This window comes from Plasmodium falciparum, assembly GCF_000002765.6.
Source record: "Plasmodium falciparum 3D7 genome assembly, chromosome: 3".
NCBI lineage: Eukaryota > Apicomplexa > Aconoidasida > Haemosporida > Plasmodiidae > Plasmodium > Plasmodium falciparum.
This window is the reverse complement of record NC_000521.4, coordinates 1015109-1043102: the sequence shown is the minus strand read 5'-3', so window position 1 is coordinate 1043102 and position 27994 is coordinate 1015109. Positions and strand designations below refer to the sequence as shown.

The window sequence follows — 27994 nt, the reverse complement described above, 5'->3', positions numbered from 1 at the left end:
AATATAGGCTTTGGGTTAACTGAAGTAGGTCTTAAGCTTACTAATTTAGGTCTTAAAGGTACTAATATAGGTCTTAATAAACTAACCTAGGTATTAGGTTAACTAATATAGGTCCTAAGATCATGAAAGTAGGTCCAGAGATACCTAATGTAGGTCCTAATGTAGGTAATATAGGTCCTATTATCACAAAGGTAGGTCTTACATGCAGTAATATAGGTCCTAATATCACTAACGTAGGTCTTAATATAACCAGTATAGGTCCTAATATCACAAACATAGGTCTTATGTTAACTAAACTAGGTTCTAAGTTTAATAATTTAGGTCATAAAAGTTCAAGTATAGGTCTTAAGTTAACTAAACTAGGTTCTAACCTTACTAACTAAGGTCATAAAGGTACAAGTATAGGTCTTAATAAAGTAATATAGGTCTTACTTTAACTAATATAGGTCCTTTTATCACAAAAGTAGGTCTTAAGTTAATTAAACTAGGTCCTAAGCTTACTAATTTAGGTTATAGAGGTACTAATATAGGTCTTAATAAACTAACCTAGGTCTTAGGTTAACTAATATAGGTCCTAAGATCATGAAAGTAGGTCCAAAGATACCTAGTGTAGGTCCTAACATAACTAATATAGGTCTTAATAAACTAACCTAGGTCTTAGGTTAACTAATATAGGTCCTAAGATCATGAAAGTAGGTCCAAGGTTACTAATTTAGGTCATAAAGGTACTAATATAGGTCTTAATAAACTAACCTAGGTCCTATGTTAACTAACAAAGATCCTAATATAACTAATATAGATCCAAAGATACCTAATATAGGTCCTAATGTAGGTAATATAGGTCTTAAGTTAAGTAATAAAGGTCCTAACATAAATAGTATAGGTCTTAATAAACTAAACCAGGTCTTAGGTTAACTAATATAGGTCCAGAGATACCTAATGTAGGTCCTAATGCAGGTAATATAGGTCTTAAAGTAACTAATATAGGTCCTAAGATCATGAAAGTAGGTCCAAAGATACGTAATATAGATCCTAACATAACTAATATAGGTCTTAGGTTAACTAATATAGGTCCTAAGAACATAAAAGTAGGTCCAGAGATACCTAATATAGGTCCTAATGTAGGTAATATAGGTCTTGCGTTAACTAATATAGGTCTTAAGTTAACTAATATAGGTCCTAAGATTATGAAAGTAGGTCCAGAGATACCTAATGTAGGTCCTAACATAACTAATATAGGTCTTAAGCTTACTAATTTAGGTTATAGAGGTACTAATATAGGTCTTAAGCTCACTAATTTATGTCATAATGGTGCTAATATAGGTCTTAATAAACTAACCTAGGTCCTAAGCTTACTAATATAGGTCCTAAGATCATGAAAGTAGGTCTTAACATAACTAATATAGATCTCGATAAACTAACCTAGGTCTTACTATAACTAATATAGGTCCTAAGATCATGAAAGTAGGTCCAGAGATACCTAATGTAGGTCCTAATGTAGGTAATATAGGTCTTAAATTAACTAATATAGGTCTTAGGTTAACTAATATAGGTCTTAAGATCATGAAAGTAGGTCCAGAGATACCTAATGTACGTCCTAATGTAGGTAATATAGGTCTTAAAGTAACTAACGTAGGCCCTTATATACCTAATATAGGTCCTAAGCTTACTAATTTATGTCCTATAGGTACTAATATAAGTTGTAAGGTCACTAACTTAGGTCTTAAAAAATAGTGCACCTATGGTGCACCTTCAAAAAAATAGTGGATCTAAACCAAGTGTTCAAAAAAAGATAGTGCACCTAAACGTAGTGGTCACAAAAAACACACTGCACGGTGGTACAACTTACAACACATGTGGTGGTTCTTCACAAAATAGTGGTGCTTTTACCTAAAACCAAGTGTTCAAAAAAACAGTGCACCTATGGTGCACCTTCAAAAAATAGTGGATCTAAACCAAGTGTTAGATAAACACTGCTTCGTGGTAATACAACACATGTGGTGGTGATAACACACATATGTGGTTATACAACACAAGTTGTGGTAATAACACACATACGTGGTAATATAACACATATATAGTGATACCACACAAGTGGTTATACCACACATATAGTGATACCACACATGTGATGTGACCCCACATTTAGTGCATGGTGGTGCGACTTATTGTGCATGGTGGTGCGACTTATTGTGCATGGTGGTGCAACTTTTTTCGTGCATGTTGGTGCGACTTATTGTGCATATTGGTGCGAATTTCTATTTTCGTGCAACTAGGTGCAACTTCGTAAACACTGCATGTTGGTGCGAGTTATATTTTCGTGCAACTAGGTGCAACATTTTACTTTGGTGCAACTAGGTGCGACTTGATAAACAATGCATGTTGGTGCGAATTTCTATTTTCGTGCATATTGGTGCGAATTTTTACTTTGGTGCATATTGGTGCAACTTTACTATATGGTGCATATGGGTGCAACTTTACTATATGGTGCAACTAGGTGCAATTTTTACTTTGGTGCAACTAGGTGCAATTTTTACTTTGGTGCAACTAGGTGCAATTTTTACTTTGGTGCAACTAGGTGCAACTTCGTAAACACTGCATATTGGTGCGCTTTAAAAAAATTTTAGGATCTAGGTCTTGTCTCAAAAAAAAAAAAAAAAAAAAAAAAATTTTTTTTTTCTATGTCTTAAAAGTATATAAAAAAATATATATCTTAAAAAAAAAAAAAAAAAAAAAATTTTTTTTAAATCTTAAAAATAGGAAAAACAAATGTACGTTTTAAAAAAAAGAAAAAAAAAAAAAAAAAAAAAAAAAAAAAAAAAATTTTTTTTAAATCTTAAAAAGAGAAAAAGGAAATGTACGTTTTAAAAAAAAGAAAAAGGAAAAAAAAAAAAAAAAATTTTTTTTTTCTCAAAAAAAAAAAATTGTGGATCTAGGTCCGGCTCAAAAAAGAGGATCTAGTCTTAAAAAAAAGGATCTAGTCTTAAAATAAAAGGACCTAGTCTTAAAAAAAAGGATCTAGTCTTAAAAAAAGTGGATGTAGTCTTAAAAAAAAGGATCTAGTCTTAAAAAAAAGGACCTAGTCTTAAAAAAAAGGATCTAGTCTTTAGGGTTCCCATGTACCAGGGTTAAGGATATACTTTTTTGGGTTTAAAAATTTGTTCGGTTCCCATATACCAGGGTTAAGGGTATAACTTTAGGGGTTAGGGTTTATATATGGATTATATCTATAATTGTTGAGTAGGTATATATTTTGTTTACATTTTCATGTATGTTTTGTATCTCATATGGTTTTATTGTTATATATGTGAAGGATCTATAGCTACTATATAAAGATCTGTATTCTCATAGAACGTGAGGATCTATATATTGTACCTAATTATATATGATAAGTATATATACATCCGCCATGCAAGTATAAATATATATATGTATATGTATGTGGAAGTATAATATTAAAGAACATATCTGTTCATCAAGGTAATTTCATACATATGTGATATTCATATTGCAGTATCATAAGGACCAAGAAATAATAATCCAAAGTTGAATTAAGAGATAAAGCCTATACTAAAATATGGAAGTAACGAAAAGTATAGAAAAATGTAAGTACAAAAAATATGAAAATCTAAATGGAAGATACCCAAAAAATCGAAATCGTGCACGGACACATGCAGTAACCGAGAATTATTATATATATATGTATATGTATATTTTGGGTTTAAGAATACGTATGCCTTTATGTATATATATATGTTCAGAGAATACGTATGCTCTTGTATATATATATGTTGAGAGAATACGTATGCTCTTATATATTTTTATGTTCAAGGAATACGTATTCTTTTATATATATACATTTAAGTTAGTATTAAGTAGTACATAAAACGTTAAATAAAAATAATTTTAAAATTATTATAATTAATAATATAATAATTTTTTTTTATCTCCTTTTTATTAATTTTTTTTTTTTTTTTTTTTTTTCAATACGTTCTTGTTCTCGATCTCATTTCTACCTTATATTACAGGATATGTCATATATTATATAATATAATATATATTACATTATGAAAAAAAATAAGAATAAAAAATATTATATTTATAATGTATTATTTTTAATATAATGAAAAATATAAATATATATATACCTATACATATATATTTTTTTATGTAGATATATGATAGATAATATAGATAGAGAGAAACGGAAGAAGATATTTGCCTCTATTGTTATCTCTAAAATATATATATAATTAATTAAAATAGAGCAAAAAAAAAAAAATATATTAAGGTTTATAATTAAATATATAAACATGTTGTATTCTTTTATATGTTTGTATTTTCGTATTTTTTTTTTTTTTCTCATATATAATTTTTCGAAATAAATAAAACATAAAAAAATAATATATGTAATTAAATATTTAAATAAAGGAATACATGATATATAATATTTTTCATAAAATGTAATTGTTGTTTTTTTTTTTTTGTTAGAATATTTAAATTTATTATAAACCTATTAATATATATATATTTTTTTTAAAAATATATATATAAAACTAATAATTATTATATACAAACATATGAAATATTATTTCCTAATATATATTGTAATAATATAATATTACTACTATTATAATTACTATATATATATAAATATATATACAATACTTATATATATATTTCAACAAAAACAATATTATACTACTATATCACTATACTCCCATAACATAAATACATATATACATACATATATACCCCCACGTACGTACCAAAACACCACCAAACCATGTATGCCACGATATAAACCACGTATGTATGACATAATGTAGTGCACGAACGATAAACAAAATGGGTCGCCCGAAGCGTGCGCCTGCCGCAAAAGAACCTGACTATAGTAGTGCCAAAGATGCAAAGGAACTTTTGGATATGATTGGACAAACTGTGCACTCAAAAGTGCATAGAGAAGATGCAAATTATAGAGGAAAATTGTATGGACTTTTGACACAAGCACAATTTTCTAATAAGGAGAGAGTTCACATCAATAATCCATGCCTACTTGATTATAATTATGATACTAATGTTACTAGTAACGTAATTGATCCGTGCGAGCACAAATCAGTAGAACGTTTTTCTGAAGTAAGTGGTGGTGAATGTGATGAGAAAAAAATAAAAGGTAGTAATGGTGGCGCCTGCGCGCCTTTCAGACGATTACATGTATGTGATAGAAATTTAGAACAGATAAAACCTCATACAATAACAGCAACACATAACTTATTGGTGGATGTGTGTTATGCAGCACAATTTGAAGGAAAATCAATTTCAGGTTATTATCCAAGATATCAAACAAAATATAAGGATTCTGGTTCTACAATATGTACTGTATTAGCACGAAGTTTTGCAGATATAGGCGATATTATCAGAGGAAAAGATCTGTATGAGGGTTATGATCAAAAAGATAAAGAACAAAAAGTTAAATTAGAAAATAAGTTGAAAGATATTTTCAAGAATATATATAATGAGTTGACGTCGACGAATGGGAAGAAGGGGAAGAAGCAGGCGCTACAAGCTCGCTACCAAGATGATGGATCTGGAAATTATTATCAATTACGAGAAGATTGGTGGGATGCGAATCGCGCCAAAGTATGGTATGCTATCACTTGTGGTGCAGGAACTAGTGATAAATATTTTCGAAAAACATGTTCTAATGACACATCAGACACTAACGAAAAATGTCGATGTGTCAGTACCGATCCTCCTACGTATTTTGACTACGTGCCGCAGTATCTTCGCTGGTTCGAGGAATGGACCGAAGAATTTTGCAGGAAAAAGAAAAAAAAATTGGAAGATGTTATAAAGAAATGTCGTTATGATGAAAATAATGAACGAAAATATTGTAGTCGTAATGGATTTGATTGTAAAGATACAATTAGAGCACAGGAGAAACTTGTTAAAGGTTATGATTGTCATAAATGTTCTGTAGCCTGTGATGATTTTGAACCCTGGATAAAAAACCAAAAACAAGAATTTGAAAAACAAAAAGGAAAATATACAAAAGAAATGCAAAAATATGCAAACGGAACAACAACAAAAGAAACGTCAAATGGTCCTATTAATAATTTATATGCAGATGATTTTTATAAAAAACTGCAAGAACATTATCCATCAGTCGATGAATTTTTAGAAAAATTAAATGAACAACAAATATGTAAAGATGAACCTAAAGTAAAAGAGGAAACAATAAGTCGTGTTGATTTCAAAAATGTAGATGCTTTTTCTTATAAGGAATATTGCGATACATGTCCTTGGTGTGGAACTGAAAAAAAACAAGATGGAACATTGAGATATAAAGAGGATGTGGAATGTAGAAATCAACCTACAACACCCTTGGATAATACAAAGAGTACTGATATACAACTAAGTTTCACTGATAAAGGAAACCCAAAAATTCTAGAAAAATTTAAAAATCTTTGTGAAGAAAATAATGAGAAAACCATAAATTGGAAATGTCATTATAAAGAAAAAAATGTATACAAAGATGATTCTGATAAGGATTATTGTGTACTACAAGATGGAAACCAGAATATAAAGGACCAAACAATTATGTCGTTTGAATCATTTTTTTGGAGTTGGGTTTCACGAATGTTAAATGATTCTATAAAATGGAGAAACCAACATAGTAAGTGTATAAATAATAAAAAAGAAACTAAATGCATAGAGGGATGTAAAAAGACTTGTGAATGTTTTGAAAAATGGGTTGGACAAAAAAAAACCGAATGGCGGAAAATTAAACACCATTTTGATCAGCAAGAAAATTTGAAAGGAAGGGATCGTAATATAACACTTAAATATTATTTGGATATTTTGTTTAAAGAGAAAATTAAAGAAGCTTATGGAGATGAAAGGGAATCGAAAGAACTAGAGGAAAAATTAAATAACATTGAAGGATCGCAACAAGCAGGAGATACAGAACATTCAGAATTTGCAGTTGATGTATTATTAAAACACGAAGAAGAAATTGCCGAAAATTGTATAAAATACAACCCAGAAGATACATGTCCCACTAGTGACACTGGAAGCCGCGCCCGCTCCGACCACCACGACCCACCACCTGTCATCCCACGTAACGACTTCGAAGACGAAAAAGACAAACAACCCGAATTCAAAGACCCCGGTCGCGAATCGGAAGACGACGACGACGACGAAGACGAACTACCACCGGAAGACGAAGCCAAAGAACAAGAGGAGGAGGAGAAAGGTGCAGGTGAAGACGAGGCGGCGTCGGAGGCGGAGGCGTCGGGACCAAAAGTGGAAGTGGAAGGGAAGCCGCCATGTGATATAGTACAAACACTATTTGAGAGCACCAAAAATTTGTCCGACGCATGTGGTCTAAAATACGGTCCAGGCGGAAAAGAAAAATTCCCCAATTGGAAGTGCATAAGTAGTGGTAGTGACACGGGTAGTACCACTAAACAAAATGATAGTGAAGGTAGTGAGGGTGGTCATCGTAGTAAGCGTCATACCGAAAGTAGTGATAGTACCACCACTAGTAGTGGTAGTGTTTGTGTGCCACCCAGGAGGCGAAAACTATACGTGGGAGAGTTAACGAAGTGGGCGGAGGAGGCCAGGAAGAGTTCGACGTCACCACAACCAGGTGAAAGTGGTGTTGCAAACGCCTCGGCGTCGTCGACCTCGTCGCCTACAGACGCGACTCAGCTCCTCCGCGACGCCTTCATCCAATCTGCGGCAATAGAGACGTTTTTTTTGTGGCATAAGTATAAAGCGGAAAACACGAGGGACAATAAGTCGCCACTCGGTAACGGTGGAGTAGCACAATTTTTCGGCAGCTACAGTGGAAGTGAAAGTGAGGAGAAAACCCCTCAACAGTGGTTACAAAGTGGTACAATCCCCACCGATTTTTTGCGTCAAATGTTTTATACTTTAGGAGATTATAGAGATTTATGTGTAGGTGTTAAAGAAGATGTGATTAACGCGTTAAAAGCTAGTGGTGACAACCCAACTAACAAACTCACTATACAACAAATATCGGAGAAAATAAAAAATGTTATTGAAAAAAGTGGTGACACACCTAGTCGTACACCTCCTGGCCAACAACCTAGTGACAATGACCCTAAATCCTGGTGGAAACTTCACGCCCCTTATATTTGGAATGGAATGATATATGCTCTAACATATGACACAAACACAGCGAGTGGCGAAAAAAAAATAGAAAAGGATGATGCAGTGTACAAGAAACTGTGGGACGAAGCCAACAACAAACCCAAAAAGGACAACGGCCAACAGGACTACACGTATGAAAAAGTGGAAATTAAAGAAGAAGATAGTGGCCAAAAGGCCTCCACCGCCTCCCAAACCCCCTCCCCCCGCGCTAGTGGTGAAAACAAACCCACCACCCTTGACTCCTTCGTCAAACGCCCCACCTACTTCCGTTACCTTGAAGAATGGGGAGAAACATTTTGTAGAGAAAGGAAAAAGAGATTGGAGAAGATTAAAGTGGATTGTGAGGTGGAAGAAAATACTGGTGCTCGTGGTGGTACAACAAAACAAAAGTATAGTGGGGATGGGGAAGAGTGTAGTAAAATAGTAGAAAATAAGGATAAAATTTTTAAGGATTTAGAAAAGCCGAGTTGTGCAACACCTTGTGGATTGTATAAAAGGTGGATAAGAAGGAAAAAGGACGAATATAATAAACAAAAAAGTGCATATAATGAACAAAAAACAAAATACGAAAATGGAAATAATAAGGGTGGTGGTGGTAATGGAGTTTGTGGAACACTACAGGAGAACGCTGCAGACTTTTTAAAAAAGTTAGGACCATGTTCTAAAACTTATAATGAGAATGGAGTGGGTAAAACGGATTTTGATGATGATAAAACCTTTAAACATACAAAACATTGTGATCCATGTCCTAAATTTAACGTAAATTGTAAAAATTGTAATAGTAGTGGTGGTGGTACAAAAGTGGAGTGCAATGGTAGAAATAGTGGAACAACGACTATTACTGCAAGTGATATTAAGAATGGAGGGGATTCTACTGAAATAAATATGCTTGTGAGTGATAAATTTACAACGAAATTTGAAGGTGATGGTTTAAAGGCTTGTAAAAATGCAAATATTTTTAAAAGTATCAGAAAGGATGTATGGAAATGTGTTAATATTTGTGGTGTAGATGTATGTGGTCTTAAAAAAGGAGATAATAATGGTGAATTAGATGATAAACAAATTATATTAGTTAGAGCATTGATTAAAAGATGGTTAGAATATTTTTTAGAAGATTATAATAAAATTAAAAAAAAATTAAAATCATGTACAGAAAAGGGTGAAGGATCACCATGTATAAAAGAATGTGTAGATACATGGATAACAGAAAAAAGGAAAGAATGGAAAACAATAAAAGAACGTTACGTTGACAAATATACAAAAGAAAATGATGGTTCTAATGATTTAACTACTTTTTTACAGCAGGGACCCTTTTACAGCTTGGTTGAGGAAGCCAAAAAAGTGGTTAAATGTAAAGACGAACAAGAAAAATTATGGGGATGTACTGGTAATACTACAGGTCATGCGCAAGACAAATGTGAGAATGGGGATTTTATAACAAATTTAATTTCTAAACTTCAAGAAAAAATTAGTGAGTGTACATCCCAATCTAGTGGTAGTGACTGTACCCTCTCCACAGAAAACCCCTCCACCACCCTTGACGATGAGGAACCCCTTGAAGAGGTAGACCAAAACCCAGAGGATGCACAGAAGATGATACCCAAAATTTGTGGAGATGTGATACCAAAAGAGGAAGCGAAAGAAGAAGGCGGATGTACACCAGACATTAAAAAGGAAGAAGAAAAAAAAGAGGAAAAAAAAAAACCCGAACAAACTGCAGAAAAACCAGCAGCAGAAACCAAAGCCAAAGAGGAAAAACCCGCCCAAGACGAAGCCGGACCTCCACCAGCAGATCCCCTCCCTGCGCGCGAACCTTTCGACCCAACTATACTACAAACAACCATTCCTTTTGGAGTTGCGTTAGCATTAGGATCCATTGCTTTTTTATTTTTGAAGGTAATATATATAGTGGTATATATGTATATATATATGTGTTTTGTGTATATGTATGTGTTCGTATGTTTGGATATATATATGTGTATATGTATGTGTTTTATATATATTTTATATATATATATGTATTTATATTGATAAAGAAAAAAATGAAAAAAAAGAAAAAAAGAAAAATGAAATATAAAAAAAAATTTATTAAAATAAAAAAAAAAAAAAAAAAAAAAAAGAAAAATATTTTAAAAATAATAAAAATTATAATAAAAATATAAATTTTGATAAAATAAAAAATGAAAAATATTATCAAAAAAAAATTAAAAAAAAATTTTATATAAAAAAACAATGATTATAAAAAAAATTTATTACATAAAAAAAAAAAGAAAAAAAAACATGTTAAAAAAAAAATATATATCATAAAATAAAAAAAAAAAGTTAAAAAATATTAAAATAAAAATATATATCATAAAATAAAAAAAAATTAAAAAATTTATTTAAATAAAAAAAAATTAAAAAATTTATTTAAATAAAAAAAAAAATAAAAAAATTTATTTAAATAAAAAAAAATTAAAAAAATTTAATGAAATAAAAAAAAATAAAAAAAATTTATTTAAATAAAAAAAAATAAAAAAATTGAATTAAATAAAAAAAAAAATTAAAAATTTAATTAAATAAAAAAAATAAAATTAAATTAAATACATGCACATATACACATACATATATATACATATTATATATATATATACCCATAACTACATTCATATATACGCATACATATATATATTATATATATATATACCCACAACTACATATATATATACATTAACAAACTCATATATATACCTAAGTACATATATACATTAACAAATACATATATAATACCTAAATACATAAATATATACATACACATATATGTTCATTTTTTTTTTTAGAAAAAAACTAAAAGCCCTGTGGACCTTTTCAGTGTTATTAATATCCCCAAAAGTGATTATGATATACCGACAAAACTTTCACCCAATAGATATATACCTTATACTAGTGGTAAATACAGAGGCAAACGGTACATTTACCTTGAAGGAGATAGTGGAACTGATAGTGGTTACACTGATCATTATAGTGATATTACTTCATCTTCCGAAAGTGAGTATGAAGAATTGGATATTAATGATATATATGCACCACGTGCTCCTAAATATAAAACTTTGATAGAAGTAGTACTAGAACCTAGTGGTAACAACACAACAGCTAGTGGTAACAACACAACAGCTAGTGGTAACAACACAACAGCTAGTGGTAAAAACACACCTAGTGATACACAAAATGATATACAAAATGATGATATACCTAGTAGTAAAATTACAGATAATGAGTGGAATACATTGAAACATGATTTTATATCACAATATCTACAAAGTGAACAACCAAATGATGTACCAAATGATTATAGTAGTGGTGATATTCCATTGAATACACAACCGAATACTTTATATTTTGATAAACCTGAAGAAAAGCCTTTTATTACTTCTATTCATGATAGAAATTTATATACTGGAGAAGAATATAGTTATAATATTAATATGAGTACTAATAGTATGGATGATATTCCAATTAATAGTCATAATAATATTTATAGTGGTATAGATTTAATTAATGATTCGTTGAATAGTAATAATGTTGATATATATGATGAAGTTTTGAAAAGAAAAGAAAATGAATTATTTGGGACAAATCATGTGAAACATACTAATACACACAATGTTACCAAATCAAGTAATAGTGATCCTATAGATAATCAGTTGGATTTGTTCCATACGTGGTTAGATAGACATAGAGATATGTGCGAGAAGTGGAATAATAAAGAAGAAGTATTAAATAAATTAAAAGAAGAGTGGGAAAATGAGACACATAGTGGTAACACTCACACTAGTGATAGTAACAAAACGTTAAATACTGATGTTTCTATTCAGATAGATATGGATAATCCTAAACCTATAAATCAATTTACTAATATGGATACTATCTTGGAGGATCTGGAAAAATATAATGAACCTTATTATGATGTGCAAGATGATATTTATTATGATGTACATGATCATGATACATCAACTGTGGATAGTAATAATATGGATGTTCCTAGTAAAGTACAAATTGAAATGGATGTAAATACCAAATTGGTGAAAGAGAAATATCCTATAGGAGATGTGTGGGATATATAATATATATATATGTATATATGTATGTATTTATATATGTTTGAATTTTTTTTTTTGTTTTTGTTTTATGTGTGCATTATATTAAATTTTTTATTTGTTGATGTTATATTATATTTGATTTGTGTATTATATTATATTTTATATTTGTGTATTATGTTATATTTTTTAATTGTTCATGTTATATTATATTTTTTGTTTGTGTATTTTTTTTTTTTTTTGTATTTAATTTTTAGTGTTACAAATTATATTATATATATGTACATATATATATCATAATTATATTGTATTATATATATATATTTAATATGATAACAATAATAGTTAAAATTATTTAAATTAAAAAACATAAACTATTGGAAACGCATTGAATATAATAATATATTACTATTTGTATTATTGTTATTAATACTACTATTAATAGTAATATTATTAGAAGTAGTAATTAACAGTATAACTATTAATTTTATTAGTGATAACAGTACTTTAAAAATTTAATATTTTTATTTTTTATTTTATAATTTTTACTTTTTATTATATTAAAAAAAAAAAAAAAAAAATATATATATATATAAAAATTATTATTATAATTTTTTTTTCCTAAATGTGTTTACATATAAAATAATAAAAAAAAAAAAAAAAAAAAAGAAAAATTTGAAATATATCATATAAATTTCATATATATAAAAAATAACAAAAAAAAAAAAAAAAAAAAAATTTTAAATATATCATACAACTTTCATATATATAAAAAATAACAAAAAAAAAAAAAAAAAAAAAAAATATATAAATATAAATATAAACAAAAATGGAAAACATTTTACAGAAGAAAAAATATTTAATAAACAAATTTTTTTTTTTTTTTTCTTTTTTTGCCACTTAATATATATAAAAATATAATGATAATAAATCAATGCATACCGTAATATAGAAACAAATAACACTTAAAAAAAAATTAAAAAGAACAATATAAATTATGAAATATATATGAAATTATATCTCATAAATATATACATATTATCAAATAAATATATATATATAAAAACAAAAAATATCTACATATTATACTAAATAAAACAACATAATAAAAATTACAAAGGCAAAATAAAGAAAAAGTGTATTATTATATTAAAATAAAAAATATACATTATTCTTTTTTTTATTGTGTTTTATTTTTATTAATTTGATTTGTTTTTTGTGTTTTTATTGGTTTTTTATGTATTGTATCTATTTGTTATATTACGTATAATTATTATATTTTGTTATATGTTGACTATTTTTTGAATTCATTGTATTAGTAGTATTTCTAATAAAAAATAATTAAAATAATAAAATATATTATGAAATAAATATAAATAACATAATATATAATATGATAGGTTTTTTAAGGATGATAATTCTGAATTGAAATAATATACTTATTGGTTTTAATTTAAATTATATAAATATAGATATAATATTTTGAATAATATGTTTCTTAAAATATTTATAATAATAGTAATCATAATAATCATAATCATAATAATCATAATTATAATAATAATAAGTTTTATTGTTTTTTTTGATATATATTCCTTTGAAAAACATATGAGGTATTTAAAAAATATACGTTACATTATGTTTTAAAAAAATAATATATTATAATACGTATAAGTATTTTATATAAATTAAAAATTACATTGTTTATTAATTAAAAGAGTTTTAGAAAATAAATAAATAAATAAATAAATAAATAAAATTATAGAAAAATAAATTATATATAAAAGCGCAATACATATAAAAATATATAGTTATTTATAATGGAGAAAAAAAAAAAAAAAACACACGGTACATCCAAAGAAAAATACTACGTGTACCATACATCCTACCAACATCGAAAAATACCAAATACATCACATCTATTCTTCTAATAATTTGATATATTGGAGTTTTTTCTTCATTTTCTTTTTTCTTCGATAACGCAAAATTAAATATATTATCACCATAACCAAAACGATTACCAATATTGCAACGATGGAAGCAATAATAGGAGTTTGGTAACCCATATAAGTAGCTGCTATCTCACCGGTCTTTTCAGTTGTGAGTTCAGTAGTTACCTTCTCAGTAGTGGTCTTTGTAACGTGAGCAGCAGTAGTTTCGGCTTGTGAGACGAAAGATTGTACATATGTTTTTATATTATTTTTTATTAAATCTCTACTTGAACCATTTGTAGATACAAATTTACTCCACATCGAAATACAAATAGGATTACTAAGATTAGGGAGAGCGCCAGGAGGCATACATGTCATTTCAAATTGTTTATAAATAGCTCCAGAAATTAGTTGGGCATCTCTATAATTTGTTGCATTAATAACTAAACCCAATGCCTTATCATCTATAGTTGATACACCAAATAGTGAACTTACTTCTGAAATAACTGATTTAACACCTGCCTTAAGACCTGCAGCAGCACCCTTAGCTGCAGCCTCAGCTATAGCCTCTTTCGTAGCAGCGGCTAACGCGGCTGTTTTCCATCCAGTATATACAATACCGCTGATCAAACCCCAAGCAGGTGTCACACCACCTCCCAAAACACCTGCACATTTCAAACATGTTTTTTCCACTTTATCTGCGACTGATTTTTCGCAAACGCATGTTGGAATGGCATCACTTTGTATATCCGTGTCTAACGTGACAATTTTGTCCATTAATTCTTTTTCTAATTTATCTTTTAATATAATTTTTTGGATTTCTTTATTACATTGTTCTTTACATTTTTGTTTGTTTTCGAGCAAGCGTTCATTGTATTCTTCAAAACGTTGCGACGTTTGACGATCAAAACCTTGCATTACTGCTTTCATTTCAGGGTCATTATCATAGTTAGATGGTGCATACAATTCACACTCGCATAATGATCTATTGGTGTACGTATGTGGTTTCATGTAATGGTTCCTTTGATTATATACCTATAAAAAAGTATATATATATATATATATATATATATATATATATATGTTATGTTTAATTGTAATTTATTATTATATTTATTTATCACAATTTTAATATATAATTAATGTTAATATAAATGTTATTTATATATATAAGGTATCGTATGTATAAGTATAATTATTAGATATAATGTTCGTTAATATATATAATTTTATATTTATATTATATTAATATAAATATCATGATTAGTTGTTCCATACTTGTGATGATAATAATATTATATTTAATGGAAGGGAAAATAAAAATATATTAAAATAATGGACTTTCATTTTTATTGTAATACTTATATTATTTTATGATAAATATTATAACTAAAAAAATCACATAAAATACTTTATTTTATATTATAAATAAATTAAATAAAAATGTTTAACATAAAATATGATTATAATTTATTTAATATAATTAACAATTATTTTCCCATTATGTAAATATATTTTTTTTTTTATAGTGGATCCACATTTGCCATTTTATTTATTACAAAAAAAAAAAACAAAAACGTAAAAAAATTAATATTAAAATAATTTATCAAAACATTCTGCATTTTTTATAATTTTTTTTAATTTTTAATTTTTAATGAAATTTAATTTTATATCAACACAATAAATTATTATGGTTATTTTTGGTTTATTTTTTTTTTATTTTTTTCATTTTTCTCAATAATATCTAATGATATAGTAATAATACAACATATTTCTGTGTTGTAAATTATTTACAAATGTGCAAAACCAACGTTTTGGAAATTGTGTATGACATATATATAATACCAATTTATAATATATATATATGAAATACTTATGAAATAGTTATTAAAACATATAATTTCGTAACATTGTTGTTATAAAAACAATTAACAACAAACATTCTTTATCATAATAAATGATATAAAATCTTCTTCAAATAATAATATATACATATATATTAATAAATAAATTTTCATATATTATGTTATTTGTTTTGTTCTAAAATTTATTGTATGTTATAAAATTCCCTCTAATTTATCTATGTTGTTACTAAGATTAATATTATTTTTTTTTTTTTATAAAAATATTACAAATAAATTAAAACGTTAATTTATCATTAAAGTAGTAAATTATATAATTATCGCAAAAAATATAAATATTTATTATTATTAAAAAAAAAACAAATAACAAAATAAGATATTATACGTACTATTACATAATACATTCTATTGTTTTATGTTATTCAAATATATTATAATCATAACGTGTATTATTATATATATATTTCTTAAAATAGAAGTTATGGTATTTTACAACTTATGATACATTAATTTTATTATTACATGTTGTAACAAAATAATTAATTACTACATATTTTAATAAATATATTATTATACAATAAACAAATAACGCGACATTATATATACTATGGAAAAACAAGGAATCATTTATTTTTATTTTATACGTAATTAGAAGCGTTAAAAAAAAATTCTTCATATTTCTTAAAAAGAATTTATTTCCTATATTGATGATGATAGTACGTATGAATACAAAAAAAAAAAAAAAAAAAAGGATATCATATAAATAATGTTATTCCAATACAATTATTATATTTGATATATTATATTCTTACTATTTTATAATAATACTTATTGTAAGATTAGGTTAATTCATTATTATTATATTATAATTTGTTCATATATCGGTATATGGTGTTGAAAACATTTTTGTGGTTAGTATATTAAAATATATATATATATAATAAGAAATATTTTGGTGAATTATATTAGCTTATTTTAATATACAACCATATAATATACTACTATGAATATAATTTATATGGTATGGTATATTTTTCTATTTTTTTTTCTTTTTTTTTCTATTTAATCACATACATATTATACAAATAAAACAAATTTATATATACAAATATCCAAAAACAAATTAATAAAAAAATTCAAACAAAATATATATACAAATAATCAAATGTGTCAAATAAACACAAAATAAAACATATATATATATTATACAAATAAAACAAATTTATATATACAAATAATCAAATGTGTCAAAACAAAATAAAACATATATATATTATACAAATAAAATAAAAATTATATATTGAATTATGTACAATGACATTTAAAAAAAATTCAAAAAAATAAATAAAATAAAAATATTACTCAATAAATTTTGAATCCAATATATTTACAAATATTATACAAAAACAAATAAACAAATTATATATATATATATATATATATATTTACAAATATTATATAAAAGCCAAAAAAACAAATTATATATATATATATACAAATATTATTATACAAATATATCAAAATAAAAATATATATATACTATGAATATATATATTTATATTATACAAATGAATATACAAATAAAATATAACAAAAAAAAAAAAAAAAAAAAAATAAACAAGTAAAATAATATATTTTTTTTTTTTATATATTCCATACATCCGATATAGGAAATTGTTGTTCCAACGATCCATTAGATGTATTATTAAGGATTTTCATTTCAATATGTACTTTCTTAGGTACATCTACATCTACTTTATTATGATCCATAGGTATATCATACACAGATGGTTGATCATTATCATCATCATTATCATTTACATCATAATATATATCATCTTCCATATTATCCATAGTAGGTGTATCCACGTTTATATCCATATTACTAAATTGATTTATAGGTTTAGGATTATCCATATCTATTTCGATCGAAACATCCGTATTCAACACATGATTATCACTAGGTACATTACCTCCATCATTATCATTTTCCCATTTTTCTTTTAATTTAGCTAAACGTTCATGATGATTTTCCCACTTTTCACACATATCTCTATGTCTATCTAACCATTTATGGAACAAATCCAACTGATTATCTATAGGATCACTATATGTTTGTGTAGCGACACGATTAAACGTTATATTTTTTGTATGTTTGGTTCCAAATAATTCTTTTTCTTTTCTTTTGGGCATTTCATCATATATATCAATATTACGGTTACGACTTAGAGAATCATTAATTCAATAAATTCCAGAATATAAACTATTATCCTTAGGAGCATGGGTAATGTTAAAAGATATATAAGTGTTTATTCGAATATTCCAATCAATATTATAAGTAACTTATTGATGACCACTACCAAGAAATCTATCTTATATTGATGTAATAAAAGGTTTTTCATTCACACTATCATGTAAAATAAAATCCTTTTGTATGTTTTGTAAATATTGTTCAATAAAATCCTGTTTCCATTGATTCCATTCATTATCTGTAAGTTTATTGGTAGATGTGTTACCACTTGATAAATTAAATGTATCCCTATTTAATGGTTCTAGTACTACTTCGATAAACATTTTATATTTTGGACTACCCGATACATATATATCATTTAAATCTATCTCTTCATACTCACTTTCTGATGAAGAAGTAATATCAGAGGAAGATAAGTCAGAACATAACTGTAATCGTCCGTTTCTTCTCCTTCCATGTAAATATATGTTTTGCATTTATATCGGCCACTTTCATACGGGACATACCTATTTGGTGATTTCGTTGTAAATATCTCATAAACGTTTTCGGATATAAAAATGACACGAAAAAGATTTGTACGTCCAGACGTAATATTGGGTTTTTTCCTATATATAAATATTAATATATATGTATTGGTATATATGTAAGTATGTATACAAGTAGGTTTGTGCATATATGGATATATAGGTATATATAAATGCAATATATATGTATATACATGTATATTTTTTTTTTTTTTTTTGCGTTTCATATTTTTAAACAAAACTGTATTTATTTTTTAAAATTTATTTATAAAACATTTTTCATATTTATTTTTTACATACTCAAATGTTTTAATTTTTTATATAACAAAAAAGATTACTATATATATATGTGTGTGATATAAATTATAAAATTTTCAGGGGATTTTTTATTATTCTTAACTCTCATAAAATCATATTTCAAAAAAATATTTATGTATTGTAAAAAATATATTTTATAACAAAAAAAAAACATTTAAATAACTAAAATAACAAATATAAATATTAGATATTTAAATTATTAAATATTTTAATATTACGCAAATGTTTTATTAGAAATTATTTATTTGATAAATATAAAAATGCTTTAATATATTCTTTTTATTTGATTTCCAAATATTTACTATATTTTTCGATACAACATATATTTTTATATAAGGTTTGAAATATTCGTTGTGCGAATTATGAAATGAACCTGTACATTTTTCTTAAATAAAGTATAAGAAAAAACAGATAGTAAACATAATATTATAAGATTTAATATATTAAATAATACTATAGTTTTATTAGTTAAAAAACGTTGAAGATTTAGTTTATGTACAATAGAAATATGTATATACTATTTTTCAATTATATATACATAAATGATCATTAATAATTATTTAATTAGGAGATTAATTTTTGTATGTTCATTATATAATATTAATTTAATATAAAAATATAATAGGAAAGCATAAAATAAATTTTATATAAATACATCAATAAATAAAAATTATAAAATGAATTATATATTATAATAGTTATTATTTTAACAGAGAAAAATATACATTTGGTTAGAAATGTAATAAAAATAAAATATGTAAATTGATCAACAGATATATTATAACACAATATAATATAAGACTTTTAATTCTTTTGTTAATGTATAAATATATAAATTTTTTTTTTCTTTAAAAACAAATAATTCTAAAAATATTACTTATGTAAAAAATCATTATTATAAATATAATATATATGCGATTCACAAGTTACATAATTCATATTTTTAAAAATTTATTACTTGCATAAATGTTTCTTGCATTCATGTTTCCACGAATTTTTTCTTCTCCTATACAACCATATATATAATATTATAAGTACAACAGCTAATATAAGCAGAACCAAAGCTGCAATACCACAAGGTTGAAATGTTCCCATAGCAGCACTTGTAGCAGGTAATACTACATCAGAAGCACCAATAGTACAACCATTGGTTGCACAAAGAACTGACTGTAATGTAGCAGGATTAAACATATTAGTTATAGAAAGAACTGATGAACAAGTTGAAGTTTTTCCATAGGTAGAAAGGACGGCAGCAACAGCAGCAACTTTAGCAGCATGCAAACCGAACATTGTTAATAGGAAACTACCTACTGAACAAGAACATATTCCACCTATACATCTGTGTTTTAGGTGTTTTAAATACTTATCTCTTCCTTTTGTTTTTGCTAATTTCACACCATTAATATCAGTACATTCACATGTTGAAGATTTTTCATCAACATTTGGACTCATTCCCGACTTCAACATATCACTTTCGTTACCAAACATTTCTTCATATGTTTCCAATAATTCTTTTTCTAGCGTTGACATAGGTTCTGCATCTTTACCACCTGTATATTTTGTTCCATTTTTTTCTACTACATCTTTCAATTGTTTATATGGATCATGAGTTTGTTGGTATTTTTTGATTGCTTCCTCGTTCATTTTATCAATTATTTCTTTGAGTTCTGGGTCATTATGATAATGCGGATTATGATTTTTTGTTTGTGCTAATAATCTTGAATTTATCGTTGTTCTTTGTGCTCTATATTGTATTAGGTTTATATTATAATGGCTATTTTGATAATTATCCTAAAAAAAAAAAGAGGATTAATGAATATGTACTGAAAATGTAATAATTGCTTTATTATATATTTATGTCATTCTAGTAATTATATATTTTTTCTTTTTACATACATAATGTGGTAATGCTAATGTATTTATTAAAAAGGTAAACAATAACATTTTAAGGTTATACATCTTCATTTTTAATTCAAAAAATAATATATTATATTTCAAATTGTATTAATCTAATTTATAAAAAATGATATATTTTGTTTTCTAATATATATTTTATATAATGTATTGAGAAGCGGAAATTTTGTTGTAATTTTATGATATAATAACCTTATAATTTCATCATACGTATAATTTAATTTATGACTATATTCATTCAATATTTAAAAAAAAAATTTAAATATGATATAAAATAAATAAATTTTTCTTTTATTTTATATTATATTATTTTATTTTTATTTTATTTATTTTTTTTTTATTTTTCTTAAAATAATTCTCTCATATATATATATATATATATTATAAATGTTTCATAAATAACAATATATTTTCCTTCAAATACACATATAAATGTGTATAACAATAGTTGTTATGGGTATAAACCATATATATATCATAATAGCCCTCATGTTATTTATAAAAAAAATATCCTAAAATATATTCTAATATAATTATTATTCTGGAACTAACAACAAAATTTTCTTGTAATTAATAAAATATAATATTCATCTTAAAACTAACAAAATAAAATAATTTTATATGTATTTTATTATATGTATTTGTTCTTTTTAATTTATTTTATTTTTGTTTCTAAGCCTTATTATATGACAGAAAATTCTCTCTATTGTATCTATTAATTTATGTTATTTAATTATGTTATTTTAATTTATAAATAATAATATATAAATATATATGCATAATTAATAGGATATTTAAAGCAATTATATATTAGCTTATTATAAAATGTAATTTAATAATTTAGAAATATATTATTATTACAACAATAAAATTTAAAAGCTTTTCAAAAGATACCACATAGTGACATACTGTATTTCATATCGCTGTGTACAAATATAAATAATATAATTATGTTGTATTAATAATTTATATGTTGTAAACCATTACATATATATATTGCAATTATATAATACGAAATATCATATAATATTTTTACAATACATAAAGAACTAATAGTATGATTTACTTATATAAATTTTTTTCTTAAAGATGTACTTTTTAAAAACAATCTTATAGTAATTATTACTATTCTATAATAATAATAATATTAATATTATTAATGTATTAATAATATCATATTAATAGAAAAAATAAATTATATATATATTTATTTTTAATATTTTTCAATTCATTATTATTTATATATTGTTTTAAATTTGCTATCATATTAATTATATATATTAGAATAGTCAAATAAAAAGTATATCATATAAATATGATTATTCTAATACAATTATAATTATTATATATAATATATTGCTACTATTTTATAATAAACCTTATTGCAAGTTTAGGTTAATTTATTATTCTTATAATGCGTTGAAATATGGATATATATTATATTTATTAATATGTGTTCTGTAATAATATAACACATATTTTGTTTTATTAAAAGGGAAATAATAAAAATAGAAAAAAATAAAAAATAATTAACATTAAGTCTTATATTACACACGACATTGTAATGTAAAATAATAATAATTATACATTGTATACATGATATTATTGAAATGATAAAGATAAATATTATTAATTACAATTATATTTATTTATATTAGTCTATATTATATTAATATAATTAGATTAAAAATAATATATCAATAAATGATTAATTATATAATATATTCTATTATATATTATTTTATATGAGAAATTTAAAATATATATATTGAGAGGTTTTCTTAAATAGTATATAATAAATAAATATATATATATATATATGTATATATACTAACAATATATATTAATATAATAACGTTATTAAAAAATATATATAATTTACACTCATTTCACTAGAAAAAAATTAAATAAATATAAATTAAATAACTTAGTAAGCACATAATAATAAACAAAAAAAAATTATAGGGAAAAAAAAATATAATGTTATAAAAATTGAACTATCATAATATCCATGTATTAAAAAATCTAAAATTCACAAAACATTAAATTGAATTTAATATAATGAAACCATATATTTATTCATTTAATAATTTTATATATTGGAGTTTTTTCTTCATTTTCTTTTTTCTACGATAACGTAAAACTAAATATATAATTATCATAACTAAAGCTATAATTATTATTGCAACAACTGAAGCTATTATGGCAGTAGTTAAAGCATTAGTAGCAGGTGCGATTTTGAGAAGTTCTGCTTTTTCAGTAGCTAAGTATACAGCCTTACCAGCTTCACCAGCATCTGCTGCAACTTTTGAAGCAGGAACAAAAACACTTTCAGGTCTTCGTTGTATAGCATTACAAAAAAGTACATTTTCATTAGATTCGGAATAGCACATTGCAATATTTACCCTCTGAAGTGCTCTCGAAAGTAGATTGGGATTGGAATAAGTTTCTGGAGTAACTATATTTGACCACTTATCCCCAACTAATTTACCTAAATCTTGTAATTCTTTTAATCCTTCAATCGCTTTAATTATACCTGCTTTAATAGCAGCATTAGTAGCCTCTTCAAGGACCTTTGCAGAAACATATTGTGACCATGTCGCATACCATAAACCGCTAACCAGTCCCCAAATAGGTGCAACACCACCTCCTAACGCACACCCACATCTCAGACAACCTATTTCTACTTTTTCTGCTAAGTTTTTCTCCATTTTATCTTTTAAAACAATTTTTTGTATATCTTTGTCACGTTGTTCTTTACATTTTTGGCGTTTATCCTTCACACGTTCTTCGTATTCTTCAAAACGTTGTGATGTTCGTCGATCGAAATTTTCCTTTACTGATTTCATATCCGCATCATTATCATAAATTGATGATTGTAAGTCCTTTTCGCTTAACACTCGTGATGTAGTAATTGGTGTATGATGTGATGTGATGGATGGTTTGTTTTTACTATACACCTATAAAAAATATATCATATATATGTATGTTATAATTAGTTGGAGTATATTATTTTACATATATTTGTTATAAATTTATATATGATATATTTAAATAAATTATTAAATACTATATATATTTATATTTATAAATATTTGATTCGTACATGATATGATGTTACCAATATATATAATGGAAAGAAAAATAATAATATTTTAGTGTAGTGCAGTTTCATATTTATTGTGATACTACTATTATTTTATGATTAAAATTATAACTAAAGAAATTCATATATAATAATATATTTTATTGTTACATAAGAATTACATATGTTTAAACTAATATATAATTATAGGCTTATACTATAATGCACAATTATTTTTCCCATTATATAAAAATATATTCATTTACTGCAACCATATTTGTTCCTTTTATTCAGAACAAAAAAAAATAAATAAATAATAATAAATAGGAAGAAAAGAATATATAATATAATAAAATATTTCCATATTTTTTATAAATTATCATTTTAATTTCTAATAAAATCTAATTTTATTACATACGATAAATTATAATATTAATTTTATTTTAATATATGTGTATAACGAGTAAATCTATAGTTACAAATAAATAGTTTTTCATAGTTAATCACATAAAAATGTGTAGAGAAATAATTGTTAAAGTTATACAATACGTATGTAAGAACATATTTCTATATATATATATTAAATACATATTACAACATAAAATTGGTAGTATTTCAATTATATAAAACAATTATAGAATAAACATTTTGTATCATAATATAAGAAATAAGTATTTTTCAAACTAATAGTAATTGTATTTCTTTTAGGTTTTGTTATTATTTTTTTTTGTTTTTCTAAAAATTGTTGCATGTTATAGCTTTCTCTCTAATTTATCTACGTAGTTGCAAAGATTAATATTATTATTTTTATAAAAATATTTGAACTTTTTTAAAAAAAATTATTAATTATTAAACTATTTAATTATATAATTATCACAAAAATATATTTTTAATATTTATTATTATTAGAAAACAAAATTCAAAAAAAAAAAAAAAAAAAAGGAAAAAAAAAAAAAACACTTAACAAAATGAGAAATTATATATACTATTACACAATACATTGTATTGTTTTATGTAGTGTTTCAACTTATACAAATGTATTATATTCATAACATGTATTAATATATATATATATTTCTTAAAATAGAAGTTATACTATTTCACAACTTATCATACATCAATTGTATTATTACATGTTGTAACAAAATAATTAATTACTATATATTTTAATAAATATATTATTATAAATTAAACAAATAACACGATTTTATATATATACTATGAAAAAACAAAGAATCATTTATTTTTATTTTATACGTAATTAGAAACGTTAAAAAAATAAAATTCTTAATATTTCTTAAAATGAAGTTATTTCCTATATTCATGATCATAATACATACGATTACAAAAAAAATAAAGCAACGTTAATAACTAGAACAAAATGAAAAGCAAGAAGAAACCAAAAACAACGAAAAAACAGAACATTATAATGTTGTTATAATATTATGAATCTTATACTTATATATTTATTTTTTGTTTTGGAAAAAAATATTTCTTAGCATTATGTGCAATAAATAACCGATCGATACATTTCATGAATTAATAGATATATTGATACTATTAAAATTGAATTTGAAATACTTGATAGATATTCACGAATAAATATGTATTCTATAATATAATATATTTTGTATTTGTTTTATGCTTTATTCCTTTATAAAACATCTCATATAGTGAATTTAATAAATATATGTCATATTATGTTCCTAAAATTTTTGAAATAATTATATATAATATAAATACATAAATATATATAAGAAGTATTTAAAATAAATTAACAAATATATTATTTATTAAAGATAAAAGGTCTTTAAAAAAAAATAATATAATAACAAATTAATACAATAAATAATCAAAAAAATTGACACATAACAAAATACATTATATGTGTAAAAACGTAATAAATATAAAAATAATATAGTTATTTATAATGGAGAATAAAAAAACATGGTACATTCAAAGGAAAACTTTATGTGTATCAAACGTCCTATTAACATCAAAAAATACCAAACACGTAATATCTATTCTTCTAATAATTTTATGTATTGGAGTTTTTTCTTCATTTTTTTTTTTCGTCGATAACGTAAAATTAAATAAATAATCACCATAATTAAAACTATGATCACTATTGCAATAATCGAAGCAATTATTCCAGTAGTTAAACTACTAGTAGTCGATGTATAGTTGGCTGCCTCGATTTGTTTGGCAGCTTTAGCAGCTTGTGGAGCTTTTTCATCAATTAATTTGAACGCTCCTGATACAACCTGTTCAACTGTAGGAGGTGTTCGACCCTTTTTTAGAATGCTACATATACCTTCGCGCATAGCACCATCACTAGGGGACGACAACGTCACCCTACAGACCGCCTTCAATTCCGTACTAATAATACTAGAAAAATTTATGATATTAGCATAATTACCTGTACGAGAAATTTCTTTGAGTATTACAGCAGTTAATTTCTCCACACCCAATTTTTTTAATGCATTAATAACTACATTCATACCTGCGTCCATAGCAGCCTTTGCAACTGCAATAGGAACATAATGTGACCATCCTGCATACCCTACACCACAGACCAACCCCCACCAGGGTGCAATCGCTGTCATATTTTTACCACAGTTTAGACAAAAATTTTCTGTTTTATCCGCTAAGGATTTTTCGCAAACACCTGTGGGAATATCATCGGTATCTATCTTTGTTTCCAATGTGGTTAACTGTTGTTCCATTTGTTTTTCTAATTTATCTTTTAATATAATTTTTTGTATTTCTTTATCACACTGTTCTTTACATTGCATTCGTTTACTTTGCATACGTTCGTCATATTCGTGAAATCTTTGTGATGTACGATCCTCAAATTGTTGCATCACCCTTTTCATTTCTGTATCATTATCATAATTGGCTGGCGCATACAATTCACGTTCGCATAATGATCTATATGATTTTGTAGGTTCTATGTTTTTCATATGGGCTCTATTGTAATGGTTCATTTGGTTATTTACCTATAAAAAATGGTGATATATATATGTGATATTTATATGTAGATTATTTTATATATATAAATATTATATTATTATAAAAATATTTATTAGATCCATACCTGCGATGATGATAATAACAATATAATTAATGTAAAAGAAAATAATAATATGTTATAGCAGTGGACTTTCATTTTTATTGTTATTCTTATATTATTTTATGATTATACATATAATTAATTTAAAATATAATACCTTATTTTATTTTGTAAATAAATTAATTATGCTTAAACTAAAATTTTTATATAGCCTTATAATATAATACACGATTATTTTCCCTTTATGTAAATATATATTTTTTTACTGGATCCATATTTGCTTTTTTATTTAAAACACAAAAAAAAAAAAATAAATAATTAATTAATTAAATTTAAAAAAAAAATAATATAATAAAACATTTCAATATTATTTATAATTTTGAATTTGTATTTCTAATGAAATATAATCTTATGTCATATCATAAATTGTAATAATAATTTTTTTTCTTTTTTACTTTTTATTTTTTTATTTTTATACATGTTAATAACAAGTAAATGTGTAGTTACAAAAAAAAACATGTTTATATTTACTTTTTAAATTATATGAAAATGTGTACAGTAATATTTGTAAAAGATGTAAAATACATATATTAGAACTTATTATAACATATATGCAGGTAATAAATATCCCAACAGAAACCTTGTATCATTACTATTATATAAAAAAATTAAATACAAACATATTATATCATAATATATGATATAAAAAAAAAAATTTAAATAATAGTAAAAAAAATAATTAAATTTGGTTATTTTCATAATTTTTTTTTTTTTTGTTCTAA

The 27994-nt window shown here is 24.6% G+C and overlaps 5 protein-coding genes and 1 pseudogene across 5 annotated transcripts, besides 1 other annotated feature; 1 reads left to right on the top strand and 5 right to left on the bottom strand.

Annotated features, from left to right (window-relative positions):
* Positions 1–4848: 4848 nt before the first annotated feature.
* PF3D7_0324900 (erythrocyte membrane protein 1, PfEMP1) lies at positions 4849–12281 on the top strand (the record flags this gene model as incomplete). Its single annotated transcript, XM_001351282.1, has 2 exons — positions 4849–10074; positions 10998–12281. The coding sequence occupies 2 exons, from the start codon at positions 4849–4851 to the stop codon at positions 12279–12281; spliced, it is 6510 nt and encodes a 2169-aa protein (XP_001351318.1).
* A 1892-nt stretch (positions 12282–14173) lies between these two features.
* PF3D7_0324800 (rifin) lies at positions 14174–15532 on the bottom strand (the record flags this gene model as incomplete). Its single annotated transcript, XM_001351281.1, has 2 exons — positions 14174–15220; positions 15464–15532. The coding sequence occupies 2 exons, from the start codon at positions 15530–15532 to the stop codon at positions 14174–14176; spliced, it is 1116 nt and encodes a 371-aa protein (XP_001351317.1).
* Positions 15533–17691: 2159 nt separating this feature from the next.
* On the bottom strand, positions 17692–19073 carry PF3D7_0324700 (annotated as a pseudogene).
* Positions 17692–19073: a sequence feature (erythrocyte membrane protein 1 (PfEMP1), exon 2, pseudogene).
* A 1021-nt stretch (positions 19074–20094) lies between these two features.
* On the bottom strand, positions 20095–21105 carry PF3D7_0324600 (stevor; the record flags this gene model as incomplete). The annotated part of the gene is made up of 2 exons (XM_001351280.1): positions 20095–20931; positions 21037–21105. 2 exons carry the CDS (start codon positions 21103–21105, stop codon positions 20095–20097), a joined length of 906 nt encoding a protein of 301 aa, XP_001351316.1.
* A 2024-nt stretch (positions 21106–23129) lies between these two features.
* PF3D7_0324500 (rifin) lies at positions 23130–24229 on the bottom strand (the record flags this gene model as incomplete). The annotated part of the gene is made up of 2 exons (XM_001351279.1): positions 23130–24014; positions 24161–24229. The coding sequence occupies 2 exons, from the start codon at positions 24227–24229 to the stop codon at positions 23130–23132; spliced, it is 954 nt and encodes a 317-aa protein (XP_001351315.1).
* Positions 24230–26160: 1931 nt separating this feature from the next.
* PF3D7_0324400 (rifin) lies at positions 26161–27308 on the bottom strand (the record flags this gene model as incomplete). The annotated part of the gene is made up of 2 exons (XM_001351278.1): positions 26161–27138; positions 27237–27308. 2 exons carry the CDS (start codon positions 27306–27308, stop codon positions 26161–26163), a joined length of 1050 nt encoding a protein of 349 aa, XP_001351314.1.
* Positions 27309–27994: the final 686 nt, after the last annotated feature.